The sequence below is a fragment of the Cervus canadensis genome, chromosome 1 (assembly GCF_019320065.1).
Source record: "Cervus canadensis isolate Bull #8, Minnesota chromosome 1, ASM1932006v1, whole genome shotgun sequence".
In the NCBI taxonomy this organism is placed as follows: domain Eukaryota; kingdom Metazoa; phylum Chordata; class Mammalia; order Artiodactyla; family Cervidae; genus Cervus; species Cervus canadensis.
Window position 1 is genome coordinate 49,381,203 of NC_057386.1, and position 23,738 is coordinate 49,404,940.

At 36.1% G+C, this 23,738-nt stretch overlaps 1 protein-coding gene across 5 annotated transcripts in view; it reads right to left on the minus strand.

The window, feature by feature from the left end:
* VMP1 (vacuole membrane protein 1) overlaps nt 1-23,738 on the minus strand; it is a 118,587-nt gene that overhangs the window by 71,206 nt on the left and 23,643 nt on the right. For all 5 annotated transcript variants that reach the window (XM_043482582.1, XM_043482558.1, XM_043482566.1 and 2 more), the window contains one exon: nt 1,712-1,879. In XM_043482582.1, coding sequence (XP_043338517.1) covers nt 1,712-1,879 — 168 coding nt within the window. The remainder of the gene's footprint in view (nt 1-1,711; nt 1,880-23,738) is intronic.

A 23,738-nucleotide genomic window follows, 5' to 3' on the forward strand; every position in this document is an offset into this window, starting at 1 on the left:
TTTTTTGACATTCTTGTAAAACTATAAGCAAAGCCTAATGCTGACTGCTGTGAGGGTTAATACATTTAATTTAAGGTACAGTCTGAATTTTTCTGAGAAGCTAAAAATTTATTTGGGGAAGTAAGCCACTACACCAGCCAATTTAAGTAATTTGAGGCATTCATGGAGCCAGGCCAAATGAGCGCTTCAGATAGTATGCACCATAGGAATTTGGAAGAGGCAGTGCCAGCTGGGATAAAAATTTCTTTGTTGGCATTAGTGCTAATTGAGCCACATAAATCATTTTGAAAGAACAAAAGAAAAACAGAAAACTGAAGTTTATATACATATACCCTCTCTAGCATGTTCCAAGTAACTAGTTATTTTATTAACAGCTTTTCATCAAAGGACTAATGTGATGAAATTTATAAAACATATGCAACTAGTACAATGAATTTGTTTCCAGTATTTTTAAGACAGTAACAGGAAATATGACAATTTTTCCTGTTTTTCATATTCAACAAATTCAATATATGGCATTTCCCTTTTAATTCTTTTAAAGCACAGCGTAATCTCTAACATTTGAATGTGTTTCAAAACTGCCTCTCCTGTGGGCACTGTATTCATCTTCACTTTAATTAAGACATTTAAGAGATGTGTTTCACATTTTCTATTTTGTAAGAAACTGTTAAGGGAAAAAAGTTACAGGGAACATAAAACTTAATAATTCCAAATAATAAATTAAAAAATAATTCAAGTGGCAATAAGAAGTCTTTAGCAACTGAACTATTCCTCAATGACAGACACCTGAATGAATTTAGGCATATAAAAAATGCTTTGTGTGGATATAGATTAAAATACATTTACCATTGATCATGTAGTTCAAAATTTCCCAAAATATATTAACCAAGCCATAAAAAGAATAATTGATACTACCGAAAGTAAAATCATCATATAGTTTGATCTCATCTCAAATACAGTAAAGCTTAGTTTATGAAGAAATGTCTGACCTTTAGTATTACAACAATTCAGAAAATGAAATGAATCTTCTAAAACTAAACACAGAGTATTTAAATCTAAGAGAGAGACATATAATACTTACCAAATTTGGACTGATATGTAACCATTTGCTACGTTGTTTATCAAATTTTATAAACATCAGTAAAACTTTATAAAGTAATACATTTGCATCATTTATATTCCTTTTCCCTGCTATTGTCTCCTTGGCATCAATACTTGGTGGTACCTATAGTTTCCTGCCTTCCTTCTGCATGTTATTTACAAAGAGAGGCTCTGCTGCTGCTGCTAAGTCACTTCAGTCGTGTCCGACTCTGTGCGACCCCACAGACGGCAGCCCACCAGGCTCCCCTGTCCCTGGGATTCTCCAGGCAAGAACACTGGAGTGGGTTGCCATTTCCTTCTCCAATGTGTGAAAGTGAAAAGTGAAAGTGAAGTCACTCAGTCGTGTCTGACTCTTCGCAACCCCATGGACTGCAGCCTACCAGGCCCCTTCGTCCATGGGATTTTCCAGGCAAGAGTACTGGAGTGGGTTACCATTGTCTTCTCCGAAGAGAAGCTCTAGAGATTTCTTTTCCACGGAAGTTAGGTAGTTGGTGACTTTACGAATTAATTATTTACTGAATTGGTATATGTTTGGATTCAATTTCAACAAGGTACAAAGAATCAAGACAGTGAGGTTAATTTTAGGTAAGCATGAAAACGGACATCTTACCCACATGCAGGCCTCAATCCTAACTTTTGAGATGATGCTCCATAAAGAAATGGCTCCTTCAGTGCCCTCTTCATCTGGGCAAATAATCTGATCAGGATAAGGTGGTTCAGGGAAATTAACTGAATTGCACTCATAAGCAGCTAATGTAACTGAAGCTATATGTGGACCCTACAAAAAAAAATATGAGAAAACTTTGATGAGAAATGTTAAAGAAAAAGAAATTATCATGATGTTATTTTTAATGTTACCTTAATCACTACACATTAATAGAAAAATGTCAGCTTTTAAAGAACAAGAATTGACCCAAGTATTTCAAGATGCAACTGATAATTTGAAAAAATAATCACTCCCAGAATCTCTTCAAGGTTTACTTTTTAAAAAACCAATTTCAAATTTATGGGGGTATAATTTACATATAGTAAGAGTAATTTTTTTAGATCTGTAGTTCAGGCTAAGTTTTGACAATTATATTTAGTCATATAACCATCACTAATCAGGGTACAGATACACAGCATTTCCATCAAGGCAAAGAGTTCCCTTGTGTCCTTTTGTAGTCAACCTCCTTTCCCTAACACGAGTCTCTGGAAACCATGATTTCTCACTTGATTCTTATTTTATTTATCCATACATGTCATTTATAAGACATGTAAAAAACCTCCTGTGCCCCTACTCTTTTAGGCATACTTTGAGAATACTACTTTTTTCCTTACGTAAAAAAGTTGATGCAGACACAGAAAAATAAACTTATGTTTACCAAAGGGAATAGTGGGGGGGGGGGAGGTGCGGAAATTAAGAGTTTGAGATTAACATATATACACTACTATATATAAAACATGTAAACAAGGACATGCTGTATAGCCCAGGAAACTATATTCAGTATCTTTCAATCACCTACAATGGAAGAGACTCTGAAAAAGTACATACATACACGTATGTAACTGAATCACTCTGCTGTACACTTGAGACTAACACAGTGTTATAAACTAACTATATTTCAAAAAACAATAGTTGATGAAGTAACTACCTTACTTATCTTTCTCACTGAGATTTAAAAGAAAAATAAAAGTGTGCAACCAGTACCAATGAATTTTTCTTTCAAAGTAATTTTTTCTATGGAAGATTTTGTGCTGCTTTGTACCTTTATTTTGAAACATTATAAATTAATAATATTAGATTAAAATGAATTAATGTTTAGATGTGTGATAAAGGTTTAAATACAATGGTTCTCAAATGAACATGTGTGCCAATATGAGGTATCTGCATAATAATCAACAAGGGGCTTTGTTAAAAATATAAATTCCTGGGTCCCCTAAGCATAAATTGATTCAATAAGTGGACATGGGAACGTGTATGTTTTAAACAAGTTCCTTTAGGGTTTCAAGTAGGTTCTTATAGTCTATTAAGGGTCAGAAAATAAGCAACCTCAGAAAAATCACTTAACCTACTCTTTAGCAAGGCAAAAGAATTACCGATTCATTTGATGGCTTTATCTAGTTTCAAAATTAAAAAACCCTAAATACAATCAAGCTGTCAATAAAATCTATTGCTAATTTCCAAGGTTCTCATAAGTGTAAGCTCTAGAAGCTGGACACTCTTAACATGTTGCTCTAACATACATGATGCCAGTATTCACTTTAAAACATACTATTGCCTTCATGTCAATGTATGACAAAACCAACTGCAACGTTGTGAAGTAATTAGCCTCCAACTAATAAAAATAAATGAAAAAAAAAAACAAAAAACATACTATTGCCATAAGCATAACTTCTACAGCCAGATGTTCTGACTCAGGTTCTGGCCTCTGCCTCTTACTAAGTCTTGCTTTCCTCATCTATAAAATGGTAATGATAAAACACCTTCAGGACCTACATTCTGGGGATACTGTGAGGTTTCAATTAGTCAATTTATATAAATATACTTGAATTAGTGCTGGGCATATAGTAAGCCCTCAGAAAGTATTACCATTCACTGTTATAAAGAAAAATACTGTATTTGTAGAAAAAATTATACACACACATACGGATGTATATATAGACACACATACAGTAAGTGATCTTTGGATTTAAGAAAGTGTTTTTAAACCATATGGTAAAAGAATTTGTGGTTCAAAGACAAACTGAATAAGATGTAGCAATGAGAATAAAACATTAAAGAACTCCTGTTGCTATCAAAATAAAAGGTGATATTAAGCAAATTTTTTTGTTGCATGTAATACGAAAAAGAAAGATATTCATAAATCTAACCTCCATTTCCCCCTAAATGCAGGGGCACTTCGCGTTCAAATAAAAATCTATAAAAAGAAGGCCTACACTTGGCACTGAATCAATTAACTATAAAGTTTTCCTCTGAGCCAAAAAGAAACCTATGTGAATTTTTAGTCTGTTCCTCTTTTTCTTGAGTTTTAATTCACAGAAAACTATAAACAGTAATAATAAGTATAAAAATAATTATAGACTCTTTTAAAAAGGAATGGTATTTTTTTTTGAGAAGCTGTGATTAATCACGAAATCTACAGCTGTTTCTCTGAATATTATTATGTGCATAAAAGATATTTCACAGTTGGAGAAAAAAGAATTATTTTGTGATCCTACACACACACACACACACACAAACTAAAGTTTGTAGAATTCAGAGGAACTGAATAATTAGTGAAAAATTTCTTGTTGTACACTTACAGATAAGCATCAGACGCAATTAAAAAAAAAACCTGTTAACTTCCACTTTTACATGTGAAAACACGAAAGAGAAATGTGATACTACTTAAGGCAAAACAAAAGAAATTCAAGAGTTTGTTCATGATATCCCTACACAACTGTCCTCTAGAAACGAACTCTAGGAGAACAAAACTTGAACTTAGACACTAAAATAATGAGATTTCTGGGATACAGAGGAAGGAAAAAACTACATTTCTATTCCAGAAATATAAATAAAATATGCACCCCAACTGATTAAACAGGTCATTCAACAAGATAAAAGACTTATTCACAGTTTTAATTTTAAGTGATTCTAAAAAGGGAAAATTTTCAGCAATCTGGTGAGACTATTTTCCCTAAAGAAAGGACGGTTCACACAATTAAATTGATATATACTTTCCATAACCACACTAATAAGTCATGATTACTCAGCCTCAGTGGCAGATGTGGTGGTTCCCAGACAAAATGAACATGAGTAACTCAGCTTCTGGTCCGTAGCTTATTCTCAAGAGCCTATTGAGCCTGTACCTCAACATTTTAGTTTAAGCTATGTTAAATGACAGCAAGCCTCAACAGTTCTTTTTAACATTACAAGTTAATAGTTCCTAAATATAATGGACTTGACTGAAATAAATATTACATGAAGAATCCAAACACAAAATCAAAAGATGATCATTTTGACTAAGAGAATTTTAACAGTTGCACATATTAAATTACCTTTTAAGTCAATTTTTTAAAACCTACAATTTACTACAATGTTATTAAACATAAAAGAATCACATTTAAGCCATACTAGATGAAGAAATGAGGGATAAAGACAAAAAGCTATAGTATAAGCAGCAAAGGCTAGTTGGAAAGATTCACCGCAAAACATAAAGGTAATACTATGTACCGAGCAGGCGGTTCCAGCTCTCATGTGAGTGGGCAAGTATTGATATGCATGGGCTAGAGATTCTAGCCTGTGGCTGAGGGTTTTCTGCCTTATACCATGAAGTGACTGGAACAGATGTTCACTCCTACACGAAACAACTGGAAACCCTACAAAATACATGGAACAATTCTTTTCAGACACTGTACCACAGGCCGTACGGTGGTACGTTCTGGACTGCTGAGAAAAGGGATACAAATGCAGAAGCCCTGTGATGACTCTGGCTTTCCAGATGTAGACACACTGTGTGTCTGCAGCAAAATCCACAGTTCCAGGGGACTTCCCTGGTGGTCCAGTGGTTAGGACTCTGGGCTTCCAATGCCAGGGTCCTGAGTTCAATTCCTGATCGAGGAACTAAGATGCCACATGATGCAGAGCAACTAAACCTGGGCGCTGCAACGACTGAGCCTGTACGCTCTGGAGCCCCCCCAACACAACAAAATGATCCTGTATGCCACAACTAAGACTTGAGGCAGCCAAATAAAAAACACTTTTTTAAAAATTCATATTCCATGGGACTTCCCTGGAGGTGCAGTGGATAGGAACTGGCCTGCCAATGCAGGGGATACAGGTCCCCTGGTCCAGGAGTATCCCACATGCCACAGAGCAGCTAGGCCTGTATGCCAACTACTGAGACCGAGTGCTGCAATCACTGAAGCCTGCAAGCCCAGAGCCTCTGCTGCGCGGCAAGAGAAGCCAGTGCAATGAGAAGCTGCGCAACGCAACTAGAGAGTAGCCCCTGCTCCCCAAAGCTAGAGAAAGCCCGCACAAAGCAACGGACACCCAGTGCAGCCAAGAAGTAAAATAAAGAATAAAAATAATAAAATCTGTTGTCCAAAGAGGAAGACCCTAAGAAAAGCAGGGTAGTACTGCCGCATAGAGAAGAAAATTTGAGTTTGGGGGCGCTGAGTGGTTGAAATCTGTGGGGCAGAATACCTAATGCAGAGAAAGGACTCTCCATTTGTGTATGGGGGTCCCCCTGAGACTCCAGCACACCAAGCTGCATTGCATACTACGATGAGATTCTATAAGACCAGGCAAAGTACAATTAGTGAGAAAAGAAGCTGGACAATTCTTAGCCTTCACCCAGGGCTGGGAAACACCTGAACTTCAGTGAGCTAGAGTGGAAAGACTTAGCATTCAGGGATGATCTTGCAAAAAGCCTAGTAAAAGCTAAATATATCATAATAGAGGTTTTAAAAAGACTTAAATGGACCAAGTCAGCCCACTAGTAACTTAGTGCCCTGCAAAACAAAAAAACTGATACTCTGTAAAGGATGATGACAAAATCCAAACAATCAACAACTTAATAGCTAGATATGTGAAACAGTTTGGAAAATATGACCCATAACCTGAAGAAACAGAAACAGACCCAGAATGTTAGATATAATGGAATTAGCAGACAAGGCCTTAAAAAGATTAGGTGGGACAAAAAGTTTGTCTCGGTTTCTCTGTTATGTTATGGAAAAATTTGAATGAACTTTCTGGCCAACCCAATATGTTCAAAGATTTAAAGCAATAACAGGCAAGTTTTAGCCCAGGGGCCAAATTCAGCCTACCACTAGTTTTACAGAGTTTCAAAGAAGGTAACCATGTATCCATGGCTATACATATCATCTCTGGCTAATTCTCTGCTTCAGGGGTAACATGGAGCAGCCCTGACCGAGACGCTGTGGTCTATGAAGTCTAAAACTTTTATTATTTGGACATTTACAGAAATAGTTTGCTGATCCCTGATTTAAAGGAAAACATAAACACAATGCAGGAAGAAATACAAGTATAAAAATAATAAAATGGAACTTCTAGAGCTGAAAATGTAATATCTGAATAGAAAAATTCACTGGATAGTCAACAGATTAGATACCACAGGACAAATATTAGAGAACTTGAAGACAAGGCAATAGAAAATATGTGAACCGAAGGACACAGAGAGTAAAGGCTATGGAGAAGTGAACCTCAGTAACCTGTGGAATAATACCAAACAGTCTAATATATATGTAACTGGAATTCCAGAAAGAGAGGGGAAAGTGTGTGTGTGAGCGCATGTGTGCATGTTGGCAAAGGGGTGGCCAAATATTTTCAAGATATGCTGAAAAATATCAACTCATCAACTCACAGATTTAAAAAATTCAACAAACCTCAGTCAGGATCAACATAAAATAAAACACAATCAAATTGCTGAAAATCATCATAATCACATCATAATCAAATTCTATAATTCAGCAATATCAAGAAAATCTTAAAAGCAGAGGGGATAAAAATAACACATTATAGAGGCATATCATGCTTCACTGCACTTTGCAGATACTGTAATCTTTACAAATTAAAGGTTTGTGGCAATCTTGTGTTAAGCAAATTTATTGGCTCTATTTTTCCCACAGCATTATTATTTAATTAAGGTATGTATATATTTTTTAGACATGTAATAGAGTAAAATATATAGTAAACATAACTTTTAGATGCACTGAGAAACCAAAAAATTTGTGTCTTGCTTTATCACCATATTTGCTTGTGCTCTGGAACCAAACCCACTATATTTCCAAGGTATGACTGAGTCATCTACAGGGAAATACAGATAGGGCTTCTCATCAGAAACAAACCAAAAACCAATAGAATTACTTCTCTAAAGTGCTGAAAGGGAAAAAGAAATCTGTGAATCTAGAACTAAGGGAAAATATATTTCAAAAATAAAGGTGAATTAATAACATTTTCAGATAGACAAAAGCCAAAAGAATTTGTTCCAGGAGATCTGCACTACAATAAATGTTAAAGGAAGTTCTCAGAAGAAAAGTAATAGCAGATGTAAACTTTAATGTACACAAAGGAGTGAAAAGCATTGGAAAGAGAGAACACCATTTTTCCTCATTTTAAAATCTCTTAAAAAAAATAACTAGTTGTTTAAAGCAAAAACCATGATGTGTATCGGACTTTCCTGGTGGCTGAGCCATAAAGAATCTGCCTGCCAAGGCAAGAGATGAGGAGACATGAGTTCTATCCCTGGGTGGGGAAGATCCCCTGGAGGAGGAAATGGCAACTCACTCCAGTATTCTTGCCTGGAAAACCCCATGGAGAGAGGAGCCTGGTGGGCTACGGTCCACAGGGTCACACAGAGTCAGACATGACCACGCACACAAGCACACACGTAAGACACATGCAGAAGTAAAATATAAGACAGTTCAGTTGCTCAGTCATCTCCAACTCTTTGCAACCCTATGGACTGCAGCATATACAACACAGCAAATATAAGACAACAACAGTAAAAAGTATGGGAGGGAGAAAAGGGAGTATAATATTATAATGTGGTTATATTATATATCCTAAAAATAATACTTATTTCAAAAGAAGGTAAGAAAAGAATAAAAAACAGGTGGGGACCAGCAGTTTAAAGGTAGACTTAACCATACTGACAACTAGATTAATTGCAAATGTGCCAAATATACAAATGAAAACGCAGAGAGTGTCAGTCTGAATTAAAAAGCAAGACCTCAGTATATGCTCTCTACAAAAAGCCCATTTAAAATATCCAGATCCAAAAGTAAAGCAATGCAAAAAGATAAACTGTGTAAAAATAATCATACAAAAGATGGGAGTATTCTACATTTATAAGAGACTAAGCAGATCTCAGGAGAGGGTACATTATTTTACTAGAGATGAATAAGGACATTTCATAATGATAAAAAGCCTAATTCTCAGGAAGACAGAAAATCCTAAATGTGTATGCACCTAGTAACAGCATGTCAAAATATATAAAGCAAAAACTAACAGAACTAAAATGAGAAATAAAGACATAGCTACAATTAGAGTTGAATTTTCAACACCCTTCTTTTTAGTTGATAGAATAAACAAACTGAAAACCAGAACGAACACAGAAAACTTGAACAACATGGAACACTATACCCCAAAATAGCCAAATACATATTCTTTTCAAGTATACATGAAAGAGTCACCAAGAGAGATCACACACTGTGGTACAAAGTGAGTCTCAGCACATTTAAAAGAATGTACCATGAGACAAGGTAATACAAGCAGCACTCCTTAAAGAAAAGTAGCAAATGATAGTCCTCAAAAGTTAATTTTTCTATTTAAGGACAGTGTCCTTAAATCTATGTAGTGGTAATCAAAGGAAGTTAAACAGCTATATACAGCACAGGCTGTTATTCCCCAGCACAGGAAGCTCTATAAATTTCCTAGCTAGCAACCAGGTCACTAGTAACATTCACTAACTGCCTCTGAGAGTTCCTAATTACTGCCAATGGAGGTTCCCTTTAATGATCCGAAGGTCAACTTTTATGATTGGGAGGAAAAGTTACACTCTCATCAGAGTAACAGGTTCTTAGGGTCCTTTTTTGGGGTGGGTGGTTACTTCAACATAGTCATTCTAAGTGAAGTCAGCTCAACAAGACGGTTCAGTTCTTTGTGACATATTGAACATCTGGTTTTGCTTCAGTTCAAAGCCTCATATATCTTAGTCTCATGAGCTGATTACACTATATTTTCCAAAGTTTTGATAGTGGAATAATTTTGCTCTGTCCAGGATAAAAAGATGTAGTGCTTGGCCAGGCTAGAGGATGTCTGGGTGAGAGTAAGACCACAGTTAGCTTGGGGGTGGGTGGGGGGTTGGGGAGGAGACAGTATTTCTAACAAGAGCAGATACAGGTATTTGCAGGAAAAGTATTTTAACTTAAAACATTCTTTTAAGATAAATTTTACAAGTTACACTTCTATAATTTACATTCTTTCAGGAATAGTAAATATACTATTAGCTCTATCAAATTAATAGAAATTTAGAATTAAAAAAAAATTATCCTAGAGGTAAAATGAGCATTCCTGAAATTATAACACACAAAAAATATCCTAAGCTGGTAGTGAGGAGTTCAAAGCAGTGCCCTGATAAAGCAGTACCTATATAAGTCCTGAGAGAGCAATCCTGGTGCCACAGACACAAATTAGTAAATGACAAAAACTAGTCTATGTATTGTTGCTCCATTTAAAGAAAAGTGTTTGCTGGATTTTTAACTCTGTTTGGTTCCTTTGGGAGCCCTTTTTTCCAGAGACATTTTTGAAAAAGTGAAAACCTAAAATGATCGTATTAGTTAATTGTAAGCCTAATTTAGCCAAGCTTTTTTATCAACCAAGATGACAAATATGATATCACAATAATAGCGTAGTACGGGGACTTCCCTGGAGGGCCAGTAGTTAAGACTCAGAGATTCCAATGTAGGAGGTCTGGATTTGATCCCTGGTTGAAGAACTAAGTTCCCACATGCTGCGCAGCTGGGGGGCTGTCCCCGCCAAAGAAGAGTGTAGTATGTGTATGTATGAGTTTTTTTAAGGAAGATGAGCAGACAGACAGACATTCTTCCACTCCAGGCAGCTCCCTCAGAACTGATAAAACATTCCTAAAGACTGGAGTTGTTTGTATAACATCTGTAATGTCAATTCATAGCCTAATCCATCATCCATACACAGAAGTCAAGTGTGATCCCAAAGGCAAAATTTCCAATTAGTTTTGTCTGGAAAGTTTAGGGCAAAGGTAATAAAATCAAGAATTCTGTGCTGATTCACTGGGAAAACATTTGTTTGCCACTCTCCTTCACAGGGGAACAAAAGGAGTCAGTGGTTAGTCTGGAATGTGATTCATTAGGAATATCTGGGTGATAAATGAAAAGAGATGACAAATGGTTGTCTGTATGACTTGCAAAACCTTTGTTTTCTTTAAGTCCAACTTTCAGGGGAGTTTAGAAATGCTTTTACAAACAGGAATTCTACTCTTCAAATTCTTTTAATCATTGCTTTTCTCATTGTAGTCAGAAAACAACTTTACCTAAGGTTATGGTGGACAACAAATAACTCTAGAAGGCTAGAGCATAAAACTGTTGACTCCAAATGGACACTGAGAGGTTTAACTAGTGTTTGTGGGGCTTTTCTCTATGAAGAAGAGTTTATAAATTAAGCCCCTATTCTCTCCCTATAGAAGGTGCTACAGTATGTAAGGAAGCAGTAATCTGGCCATTAGTTAATGTGGATTTTAGTTTTCCAAAAATCTGTTAGTAACTTAACTAGATGTACTCAGACTTCTATCTCATATTCCTCATTTGATGAAAAGCCTGATTAATAATAATAATGCCTGTTCAACCTAAGTAACAGAGTAATGTAATGAGGTTATGTAGTAAAAGTGTTATGATAAGTATAAAATAACCAAAATGAAAATGTGTAAACTCTATAGTTCAGGCTCTAGGTTATAAGGACCTGTCTTGAAAGTCATTTTTATTATATTAAATCAATCCATAAGTAAAGGTATGTTTCACTTTTCTTCTCTAAGCCTAAACAATTTTGACCATAAAGTTGATTTAATATTCAGGAGGAATGGACAATGTATTTATAAAGAGAACTTTTAAAAAGCTTATAAATTGTCTAAAATACATACCCAAAAGAACAGATTTCAGGTTAACTGAATCTTACTAGCTTTCATTTAAGCGCACATTAATAGATAGTGACTTCAGGGCAGGAAGTCAGTCAGTCTGTGCATATCCTTCTGGGTTTGGTGAAAACCCAGCCCTGTCCTGGAGATCCGGGTTTCTACTTTTGATGTGGTGATACTCTTAAGAGTTAATACATGAGTCATTCCTTGGGGAAAGACGAGGAGAAGAGCTGATCATGCCCTCATCAAAAAAAGGGCAAACAGATCTTTTCTAAGAAGGGCCTGATGGTCTTCCCGCAAGAGCCCTGAGTCACTGCATACTTATAGCCAGAGTCATTATACCTATACAGAGCAATATTAGGTCACACTAGAACCTTCCTTTTGGCAATTTCTTCCCTTTTTTGTCTTACAGAGGGATAGATAGGTAAGCCATGGAGCAATCATCAGAAGTCAAGCAGGAAAAAATGTGAAGAGGTTGGCTAACAATTTTTAAAAGAATTATTCCAGCTCATGGCATTAAACGATTACTACAATAGTTCTCTTATTGAAACTGCTTCACTATTTCACTTCAACCCATATCCACACACTTTTTCAAATAACATTTTCTTTAGGCAATAAATAGCCAAGAGTCAAAAAGTATCAGAAAGGCTTTATATGTATACATATAAAAGAGTATGATAAAGTACTATATACAAACTATGAAGTACTTATTCACTAAAGAAAACAGGGTGCTCCCTGGAGAAGGAAATGGCAATCCACTCCAGTACTCTTGCCTGGAGAATCCCATGGAGGGAGGAGCCTGGCAGGCTACAGTCCATGGGGTCGCAAAGAGTCGGACACGACTGAGCGACTTAAAAAGAAAAAAAAAGAAAAGAAAAGAAAACAGGGTGCTACAGACAGAGATGTTCTATAAACACTTGATAGTAATCAAGATCTTGGGTTTTTTAAAATGTACAATTTTTACCACACATTAGTGATGAAATAACACTAAACTTTAAGGCAAAATCAGACTTTTGAATTTTATACAGGGGCAAATATCTCACTACTTACTTTCCTTGTATTTACTACATAACAAAGAGCCCCAATTTTTCTTATTAAAATGGTCTTTATGTTTTTAAGTAGAATTCTTTATTCATTTATCTTATTATCTTATCTGATAACCACATTCTAAACTTACAGTTTTATGGCCATGGTTTCTCATGGTACTTAAAACACTCTTGACATTCACTGATTTTTACCAATCTTTATCTAAAACTGATATTCTTAATCTAAAATGGTCTTTCAACACAACTGACTCATAAATACCATTCAGATGATAATGACCTGATGGTATATCTTTTTATAAAATCTGATCTACTTTACAATGTAACTAAATAGCTTTCAAACTTTTCTATGTACCAACTGCCATCTAAATAAGACAGTTCTAATGTGAAAATCCCTCCCATTTTGATTCCCAAAGGTGAGGGAATTCAATGGTTAAAATAGATGCCAAAGAGAAAAGGCATTTTGTACAATACATTCAGCCTTCTATTTACAGCTCAATATTTGAGAGTCTTTAAAAATTTTAAGGTGATAGTTGATAGTTTTTGTTCTCAGAGTTCTTTGTCTAAGAGGTGGAGTTGTTTTGAAAGGAACATAGGGCTTGGTAAACCTTTCTCCAGGAAACTGCTCCACCTAGTGTCCAAACTGTCTGTGTACACATTATTTGTAGATTCTTGCTGAAGGACTCACTCTCTTTGTTATTGTTAAACAGAACAGACTTTATAATCATGAATTGCATACGCAGTTTGTTGTTGCTGTTTGTCACTATCTCCTGTCCAACTCTTTTGTGACTCTATGGACTGTAGCCTGCCAGACTCCTCTGTCCACAGCAGTTCCCAGGCAAGAATACTGAAGTAGGTTACTGTTTCCTACTCCAGGGAATCTTCCCAACCCAGGGATTGAACCTGGGTCTCCTACATTGGCAGGCGGATTCTTTACCACTGAGCCACCTGGCAGTTGTTAAATCACCTTGTCTTACAACTTTAGGAACAATAATGTACATGCATATAAGGAGCATGTCTGAGATATACTTCTCATTATCAAGTTCCAATGTTCCTGCTTTTAACCTGGTTGTTTACAAAATGACGAATCATATATTCTAGTAATGGGAAATAATTCTAATGTGGCTACTGAAATTACCTTATCGCTTCTCCCAATTATTTGTAACAATCTAAATGTAATTCAAAAATTATTTATTTCTCAAAATGATTGCAGTGTTGTAAAGGTTGTATTTTTACAACAGACTGGTTCTGCACACATCAATGATTTCAAACATGAGATTAGAACTAAATTTTGTTGTCATCAGGCAGCTCAACTGGAAGAAATTCTTTTACTTTTCTCTTCATGAAAAGTTGTTTTTTTTTTTTAACCCCTTGATGGTCTTCCAGACCACTCAAGCACTTGCACAACTATATTCTCTTCCAAAACATCATGTTAAGTCTACTGTTATGACCTGGAAGAGAGAAGAAATCCTTTTTTGGCAAGTGGAGAAATCAAAAGCATAACACGTCATGTAAAAATCCTTAGAGAGTGGTTAGTTCACTAACGCTCCCAAGTTCAACATGCTTCTTCTGGTGTACTACAGTCATCCCATGAATTAGAGCCAGGGTTAGCAAACTACAGCCTGTGGATTAAACCCAGTCTGCTATTTGTTTTTTTGAATAAAGACTGACTGGAAAACAGTCACATTCATTCCTACATACTGTCCCTGGATGCTTTCCTATTACCATGACAGATCAGAGGAGTTACAAAAGGGATTTTGCATGGCCTGCAAAGCCTAAAACATTTACTATTTGGCCCCTTTACAGCAAAAGTGCTGCCCCTGGGCTGTCGTCGTCCCTTGGGTCAAATCATTACTAAGGTGAAAATTCTGACACATTCAAACACAGAGATACATCAAAGAAGTTAACAGTAGTCACGTTCTCTTTATTAAGCTGTTTTTACTCTGGGCATTATTTCCACTAGTAAATAAGCACTCAAGTTCTGAATCACCTGAAAGGAAACCTGCTACATACATGCTAAGACTAAAATAAATTTGTTAACGGATTTCTGGAAATTAGTATGTAAGAGAAGAGGGCTTAGAAGACGTGATCTTAGAAAAATCTACTCGCCACAGAAGCTCTTCTGACTTCTGATCTACTTATAAAAGGGGCTTCCCAGGTGGTGCTAGTTGTAAAGAATCCACCTGCCTATGAAGCAGACTCAAGATATGCAGGTTCAGTTCCTGAGTCAGGAAGATACCCTGGAGCAGGAAATGGCAACCCACTCCAGTATTCTTGCCTGGAAAATGCCGTAGACAAAGGAGCCTGGTGAGCTACAGCCCATGGGCTCGCAAAGAGTCAGGCACGACCGAGTGTCTGAGCTGTGCGCGTGCACACATGCGCGCGCACACACACACACACACACACACACATTACTTATTAAAAAGTAAATCAATGAAATCAGTAAACTTGCGCTACTTGCCAGGCAAAATCAGCTCATGAAATAGACATCAAGTTCATGAAACAGTCAGCTACTACAGGTGTACTTATGCAAAATGACTATAAAATTCTAAAACAAAAGAGCAGATGAAAAAAGTGCGTAAAGCAAGCATCTTAATAAATTATTTCAGGCACAGGTAGTGGGTTCAATCACTGGGTCAGGAAGATCCCCTGGAGAAGGAAACGGCAACCTACTCCAGTATTCTTGTCTGGGAAATCCCATGGAGAGAAAGGCCTGGCAAGCTACAGTCCACGGGATTGCAAAGAGTTGGACACGCCTTTGTGACTGAGCATGAGCACCTACTTTTATATATATATATATATATACATACACACATCCTTTTCTTAATCTTTATTCGTTCCTCAATCTCTGTGCTTCAATGTAGAATTACTTTCCTTCCATTTATTCAAAGAACACTTTTTACTATTTCCTTTACAGCATGTTTGCTAGTGGCAAACTGTTTCTGTTTTTCTGAAAATATCTTTATTTAATACTGTTCACAGGTCACTTTTGAGTATCATCTGTTGGCAGTTATTTTCTTTAAGCCATCTAAAGATATCCCACTGTCAGCTGACTTTTTTCAACAAAAGCTATGACAAATCAGTCTTACTAAAGTTCCTGTGAAGACAGTAGGTATTTTTCCTCCATCTCTCCTTTTTTGATCTAGATACTTTTCTCTGATCAATTAATCCTGTCTTAGCTGTGGTCTGTTGAAGTCCATCAACTGAGTTCTTAATTTTAGATACTATTCTTTTAATTCAAAATTTCCACTTGCTCTCCTTTAAAGTTTTCAACCTCTGGTAAAATATTCTAACTTGTATTTTACTTCTTTGAAACACACTGATTTTGGATTAAGGTACACGCCTACTAACCTTATTAAACAGATACCCTGTGGATCTATTTCTATTATTTCTTGTTTTGACTAAATTATATTGTTTCCTCGATATCTGATTACTTTGGATTGAGTGTCTGACTTATTATTTTTTTAATATAATGTGACGCCTAGGATGACTTTATTTTCCTCTAGACTTAAAATTTACACCTGAGCTTCAGCCTCTGTATGGGCTGATTTGTATGATATTCATCCTTACATTTAAACTATGGCCTTTCAGGGCCCCAAAGCCAAGCCTGCAGGTTTATCAGGGCATATATTTGACCGGTTCCAAACAATGTCTGAAAAGGAGTGTTTTAAAAATAAAAACAGAGTACGACTAATGATAATAATAATAATAATAATGATGATAGTCACTTAACATTCACTGGGCACCTTATATATACTAGCCACTGAACTGAAAAGTATACATGTCTTATTTCATTTACTCCTCCAAATAGCCTTATGAGATAGGTACTATTATTATCATTCCCATTTACAGCTGAATAAACTGAGGCTTAAAAAGTTAAGATATTTGCCAAATATCACAGAGTTAGTAATATTGGACCATGCATTGAAACCCAGCTCTGATTATGCCCTATTACCTACCTCCCATGATAGGAATATGTTAGTCCTGTAACAAAATCAACCTCCATGACTTGCATATTTTTAAATAATAAAGAAAAAGAATTAAGGCATTGTACCTGAAACTGGGCATGCCACAGGAGTATGTTCTACATGTAAACATATATGACAATGAAAAGAAAGTCTAATAACTGCTTAACTAATTAATGAATGTGTAAAATTATTAAAAAAAACCATTTTCATTCACATGCATTAACTGGTACTATGCAGCCATAAATACAGAAAAAAATAGAATATGCCTCTAATCTATTTGAGGGTTTCATATTTACCTAGAACCTGCAAATACAGAATAGTATATTGGTTGTATTAGCAATGCCACCTAGTGGCAAACTAATATAGCCATAGATAGAAAAAAAGTCCTAGAAGAGTGGTTCTTAACCTTGCATGGGTTACAGTCTGGAGAATCTAACACTATAGGTCCTTTCTCCCAGAAAGATGCACAGTTATGAAGATATATAGCAAGTACAGTGTTCAGGAAATTAAAAGACCTCCTGAAACCCATTTGTTGACTCTTAGAATTAATGGAACGAACCAACTAACCCAGCCAAGCTGTGCCACGCTAAGTTGTTTCAGCTGTGCCCGACTCTCTGCAACCCGCCAGGCTCCACTGTCCCGAGGATTTTCCAGGCAAGGTTACTGGAGTAGGTTTCCACGCCTTCCTCCAGGGGATCTACCCAACCCAGGAATCAAACCCATGTCTCTTACCTCTCCTGCACAGGGAGGTGGATTCTTTAATGAGTGCCACCTGGGAAGCCCCTCAACTAACCTAGAGGCCCAACCAACTTCCCATGAGCCTTGAGAAGGAACCTATTCATTTTTCCCTTCAATCTCTTCCTCTCTGTTTAACAATCACTATTTCTGCATAAACAATGCAGACAGATTCTTTACCCGCTGAGCCACCAGGGAAGCCCTCTGCATAAACAATATCTAACTTTTCCTCTGTGGTTACATACCTGTTCTCAGCAAACCTCAAGATTTCTACTGCTCCCAAATCAATTTACAAAATTTGACAGTAGGCCAAACAAGTCATTTTTCCTGGTTGATTTTCATTAATTTTAACATTTAATCAAGCAACTAGTCTTACTTCTAATGCTTAAAGAAATGATGAAAAAAAAAAGATGAAAAAAAAAAGAAATGATGAGAATTTCTAGAACATCTGAATTAAGTTATAACTTTCAATTGTAACTAAAAACTATAAATGAAATTGCTGAATGATAAACTTAAAAATCAAGAAAAATTTTCCATTTTAAAGGCAGATATGTAGGTAAATAATATTTTAGGAAATAAAGTAACATTTTTAGATCATCATTGAGTTAAACAGTGAGTTATAATTAACTAAATGATTACTTCCAAAAGAGGTAACTTCCATACTGGGAAGAACCTAATTGAGAAATTTTGTGTATGCAGGAAGAACTTTCCTATTTCACTTTAAAATCATAATTTCCAGTAAAGAGAACCATGATCAAGAATGAACTAAATTTTTTCTCTGTTAAACTCAGTTTCTTTTTCACCTATTTTACTATAAATTATTATTTTCTTTAAGTTTTTCATGTGGACAGTTTTAAAAATCTCTACTGAATTTGTTACCATATTGCTTCTGTTTTATGTTTTCCTTTTTGGCTAAGAAGCATGTGGGATCTTAGGTCCCTAACCAGGGACTGAACCCATACCCCCAGCACTGGGAGGACAGCGCCTTAACCATTAGACTGCCAGGGAAGTCCCTTGCTGTAACTGTTGTCAAAAGAAGGGTCATATTTCTGACCAAACTTCTCTCCTATTATAGTCAATTGTTCTCTTGACTGAAGGGCACATGGAAAGGGTGCCTATTCCATCAGCATAAAAATATATGGCATGAAAACGTTAACATCACATCTCCTTAAGTGAGGATTATGTGAAGGCTCATAAATCAAAGATGTAATTAGGACTTTCCAGATACAATCACATTTCACAAATATAAAACAAAAGGAATGATGATCTATAAGGAAAAAACTGTGTCAACCATTACCACCATGAAAACATTAAAAATCTAATCATAGATTATTTTGAATCACTTTTTAAATAATAAGAGTTCAGATTCTTAAACTTTTATCTGATACTGCTTTGCCTCTAGTTTCCTGGCTATTTTTCTCCATAACTGCCAAAGTTCACAAATGCATAGTCTGTACTTACTGATGACATTTTCTTACTACACATTTGCTACACTATTGTTTATTGACTACCTTGGCCCTTAGAAGGACTACATGAAATAATTCAGGTAAAGAGCTGAGCACAGAGTCTAGCATGTGGTAAACATTCAATAAATGTTAGTCTATTGGTCAGGACAGGTTAAAATAACAAATAGCCCCCAACTCTCAGTAGCTTAAGACAACTAAGTTTCTATCTCCCTTACTCTACATATCCATCAGAGGCTAGCAAAGTGAATCTGCTCACCGTAGTCAGAGACTTGGGCTCCAGGTGAAACACACCATGACAAACCTTGAAACTTCCATCAGGAAGCAAGATCTATCAGTTATGCTCACATTTCATTGATGAAAGCAAACCACCTGGCTGGAGTTCAACAGGATGAGGATGCAACATCTCCTCACAAAAATGAATACCAAATATAGATAAAAAACAACAGAATTGACTTCAGTTAGTATTACTCTGATGACAATAATGATGACAATGTTTGCCATTTTTGGTAGTAGTAGTAGAAACAGCTGTAGTTAACTTCTTGGAATCTGACTTTCATCCCAATCAGGTAATTAAAAATAAACAAAAACCAGTGACATCTTTTATCTTCCTTTTGTTTGACTTCTCAGAAAATTATTTTTTCCAAATACTTGTTTTTCTTCATTTTCCCTATTAAACCTAAGGAATTCTGGAAGGAATTCTATGTTTAAGAACTAACAAATTTAAGAACTAAAGATAATCTGGTCAAACTGAAATGGCATATTCTGGGTACCTCTTTATATTTTTAACATTAATATATTGCTCTTTAAGATTTCTCATTCTGAATTTGCTATATTGACCTTTCATCCATTTTTGATCACTACTATCTAAAAAAGTGTTCTCCTGACCAAATCCTCCCTGATTCATGATAAAAAAAAACAAACAAAAAAAACTCTCAGACACACACACACAACTCACAACAAACTAGGAACAGAAGTGAGTTTCATCAACTTGATAAAGAACACCAACAAAAACCTGTAGCTAACATGATATGTAGCTTCATGGTGAGAGACTAGAGGCTTCCTCGCTAAGGTTGGGAACAAGGGGATTTCCCTGCCACCACTCCAATTCAACATCAGACGGAGCTGATGCAATTAAAGACAAGGGGGAAAAATGAAAGGGTACACAGACTGAGAAGGAAAAAACAAAACTATTTGCAGATGACAAGATTATTTTACATAGAAAACCCTAAAGAATCAACAAAGTCCTGAAACTACTAAGGTTGCACAATATAAGGTTAATATACAAAAGTTGATTACTTTCCTATGTATCACCAATTAATATACATGATCTATAGATCATGTCCCTAGTCATTTACCCAAATGAGCTGAATTCTTATATATATATATATATATCCAAAACTCTGCACATGAATATTTATAGCAGCTTTATTCATAATGGTTATAACCTGGAAATAACCATGATGATCTTCAATACATGAATGGATAAACAAATTGTGGTGGTACACCCAGGAAATGGAATATTATTTGGGAATTAAAAAAAAAATGAGATATTGGCACTTCCCAGTGATCCAGGGGACTTTGTGCTTCCAATGCAGTGGGTGTGGGTTTGATCCTTGGTTGGGGAATTAAGATCCCACATGAAGTGGGGCATGGCCCCCAAAAAAATAAAGAACTGAGGTATCAAGTCATGAAGACAATGGAGGAACTTTTCACCCATATTGCTAAGTGAAAGAAGTCAAGCAGAAAAAGACTCATACTGTGTAATCCCAACTATACGAACAAAATCAAAACTTACAGAAAGAGTAAAAGATTAGTGTTTTCTTAGGGTCTGTGAGTAGGGAGAATGAGAAGGGTAGGAATAAACAGGTATAGCACAGGGTATTTTTAGGAGAGTGAAGCTATTCTGTGATACTGTAATGGAGAATGTATAACATTAAGGTCTTGCCAAAACCTATAAAACTATATAAAACACAGAGTGAACTCTAATATAAACAATTGGCTTTAGTTAGTAATGCATCAATATTGGTTCCTCAACTGTACAAAAACAGTTTTAATGATCAAGATTAATCATGAAGGTGTGGTCACACCAGATATCCTGGAGTGTGAAGTGAAGTGGAACTTAGGAAGCTTTACTATGAACAAAGCTAGTGGAAATGATGGAATTCCAGCTGAGTCAGTCAAAACCCTAAAAGATAATCCTGTTGAAGTGTTGCACTCAATATGACAGCAAATTTGGAAAACTCAACAGTGGCCACAGAAATGGAAAAGGTCAGTTTTCATTCCAATCCCAAAGAAAGGCAATGCCAAAGAATGTTCAAACTACCACATAATTGCCACATAATTGCTATTTTCACATGCTAGCAAGGTAATGCTCAAAATTTTTCAAGCTAGGCTTCAACAGTACATGAACCAAGAACTTCCAGATGTACAAGCTGGATTTAGGAAAGGCAGAGAGGCCAGAGATCCAATTGCCAACATCTGTTGGATCATAGAAAAAGCAAGGGAATTCCAGAAAAACATCTACTTCTGCTTCATTGACTACGCAAAAGCCTTTGACTGTGTGGATCACAGCCAAAGCCTTAAATGTGTGGATCATAACAAACTGTGGAAAATTCTTAGAGATGGGAATACCAGCCCACCTTACCTGCCTCTTGAGAAACCTGTATGCAGGTCAAGAAGTAACAGAACTGTACACGGAGCAATGGACTGGTTCAAAACTGGGACAAGGCTGTATATTGTCATCCTGCTTAATTTTACTTCTATGCAGAGTACATCATAAGAAATTCCAGGCGGGGTGAAGCACAAGCTGGAATCAAGATTGCTGGAAGAAATATCAACAACCTCATATATGCAGACGACCCCACCCTAATAGCAGAAAGCGAAGAGGAACTTAAAGAGCCCTTGGTGAAAGGGAAAGAGGAGAGTGAAAACTCTGGCTTAAAACTCAGCATTAAAAAAATGAAGAGCATGGCATCCAGTCCCATCACTTCATGGCAAACAGATGGGGAAACAATGGAAACAGTGACAGACTTTCTTTCCTTGGGCTCCAAAATCACTGTGGACAGTGACTGCAGCCATGAAATTAAAAGACGCTGGCTCCTTGGAAGAAAAGCTATGACAAACCTAGGCAGTGTATTAAAAAGCAGAGACATCACTTTGCCAACAAAGCTCCATATAGTCAAAGCTATGGTTTTTCCAGTAGTCAAGTATGGATGTGAGTTGGACCATAAAGAAGGTTGAGCACTGAAGAATTGATGCTTTTGGACTGTGGTGTTGGAGAAGACTCTTCAGAGTCCCTTGGACTGCAAGGAGATTCAACCAGTCAATCCTAAGGGAAATAAACCCTGATTATTCACTGGAATGACTAATACTAAAGCTGAAGTTTCAATACTTCAGCCACATGACGTGAAGAGCTTTCTCATTGGAAAAGACCCTGATGCTGTGAAAGATTGAGAGCAGGAGGAGAAGGGGGCGACAGAGGATGAGATAGTTGCATGACATCACTAACTTAATGGACATGAGTCTGAGCAAACTCTGGGTGATAATGAAGAAAGGGAAGCCTGGTGTGCTGCCGTTCATGGAATCGCAAAGAGTCAGATGTGACTGAGCGACTGAACAACAAAAATGCAGATCTGGTTATTTTGCTTTTAGGGCACTTAAAAGTAACTCTAAATGCTACTGACAAATAACAAAAGTCAAATTAATCTAATGCTGAAAAACATGGTCTGATCCATCTGGATGCCAGTTTATTATCAGCAATGATAATGCCACAATGTTTTTATATGGTTTTTATGTATAATGCAACACAGTTCCAGATGTTCCTTGACTTTATCTCCACATTTGCTTAACTAGAAATAATATACATGGCACTAAGAGTAATGAGAGAGTGATACTTCCCTTCAGATAGTTTTTGCAGAATTCCTTCTAAACTTGTGGAAAAAATTTAACTACATTCCCTTAACCCTGCACTGTGATCAAGGGCAGAAATAACTACTCAGTTTACAGAAACAAAGATTTGACTTTTCACTCAAATACATGTTGTAATAAATGCTTATTTGTATGTTTTAAATCCTTTACTGGTTACATGAATCAATGGAACTAAAACAATAATGTTTTCACAACAAGACAGTTTATAAATGCCATTTTATAAAAGTTTCTCAAGGATATGAAAAGAAACAGAAAACGTGAAACCTCTAAGTTTCAAATTTTTCTTACTCTTACTTATTATGGGATTTATAAGCTTCGTTAGAATCCCTTTTAAGATTCAGTAGAATCTGCTAGCTGGGTTGCTTTATAAATACTTCCAAATTAATCAAATGCAACTAATGAGTTCCTTAATCTGTTCTTCCCAAGGAATCTAAGAGGACAGGTCTAGAAAAGAATAGAAAGGTAACTGGTATTTTCTTCTTTCCTCCTCTGCCTCAACCTCTAGTATAGCATTATATTTCTAGAATAATTAAAGAAACACTGATATGATCACTTATCTAGGATTTATGTTTCTATCTGGGTTAAAATCGACAAGCAGTCATGAACAGAATTCTAAAATTCCATGTTTTAAAATTCCCATAAACTCACAGAACTTATATATTATAGATTAATTCTTAGGCTTCAGACCATTAGTTAAGCAGCCTTCTGAATACTCATTTCCTAATATTTATCATACTTGCTTCAGAAATGAATTCATTGAAGCATAGAGATTGGAAGTGTTTGCACTGCTGAACTCTATTTAGCAATCAGTACTGCTATGACAACTTTTCAACTGTCTTCTCCATC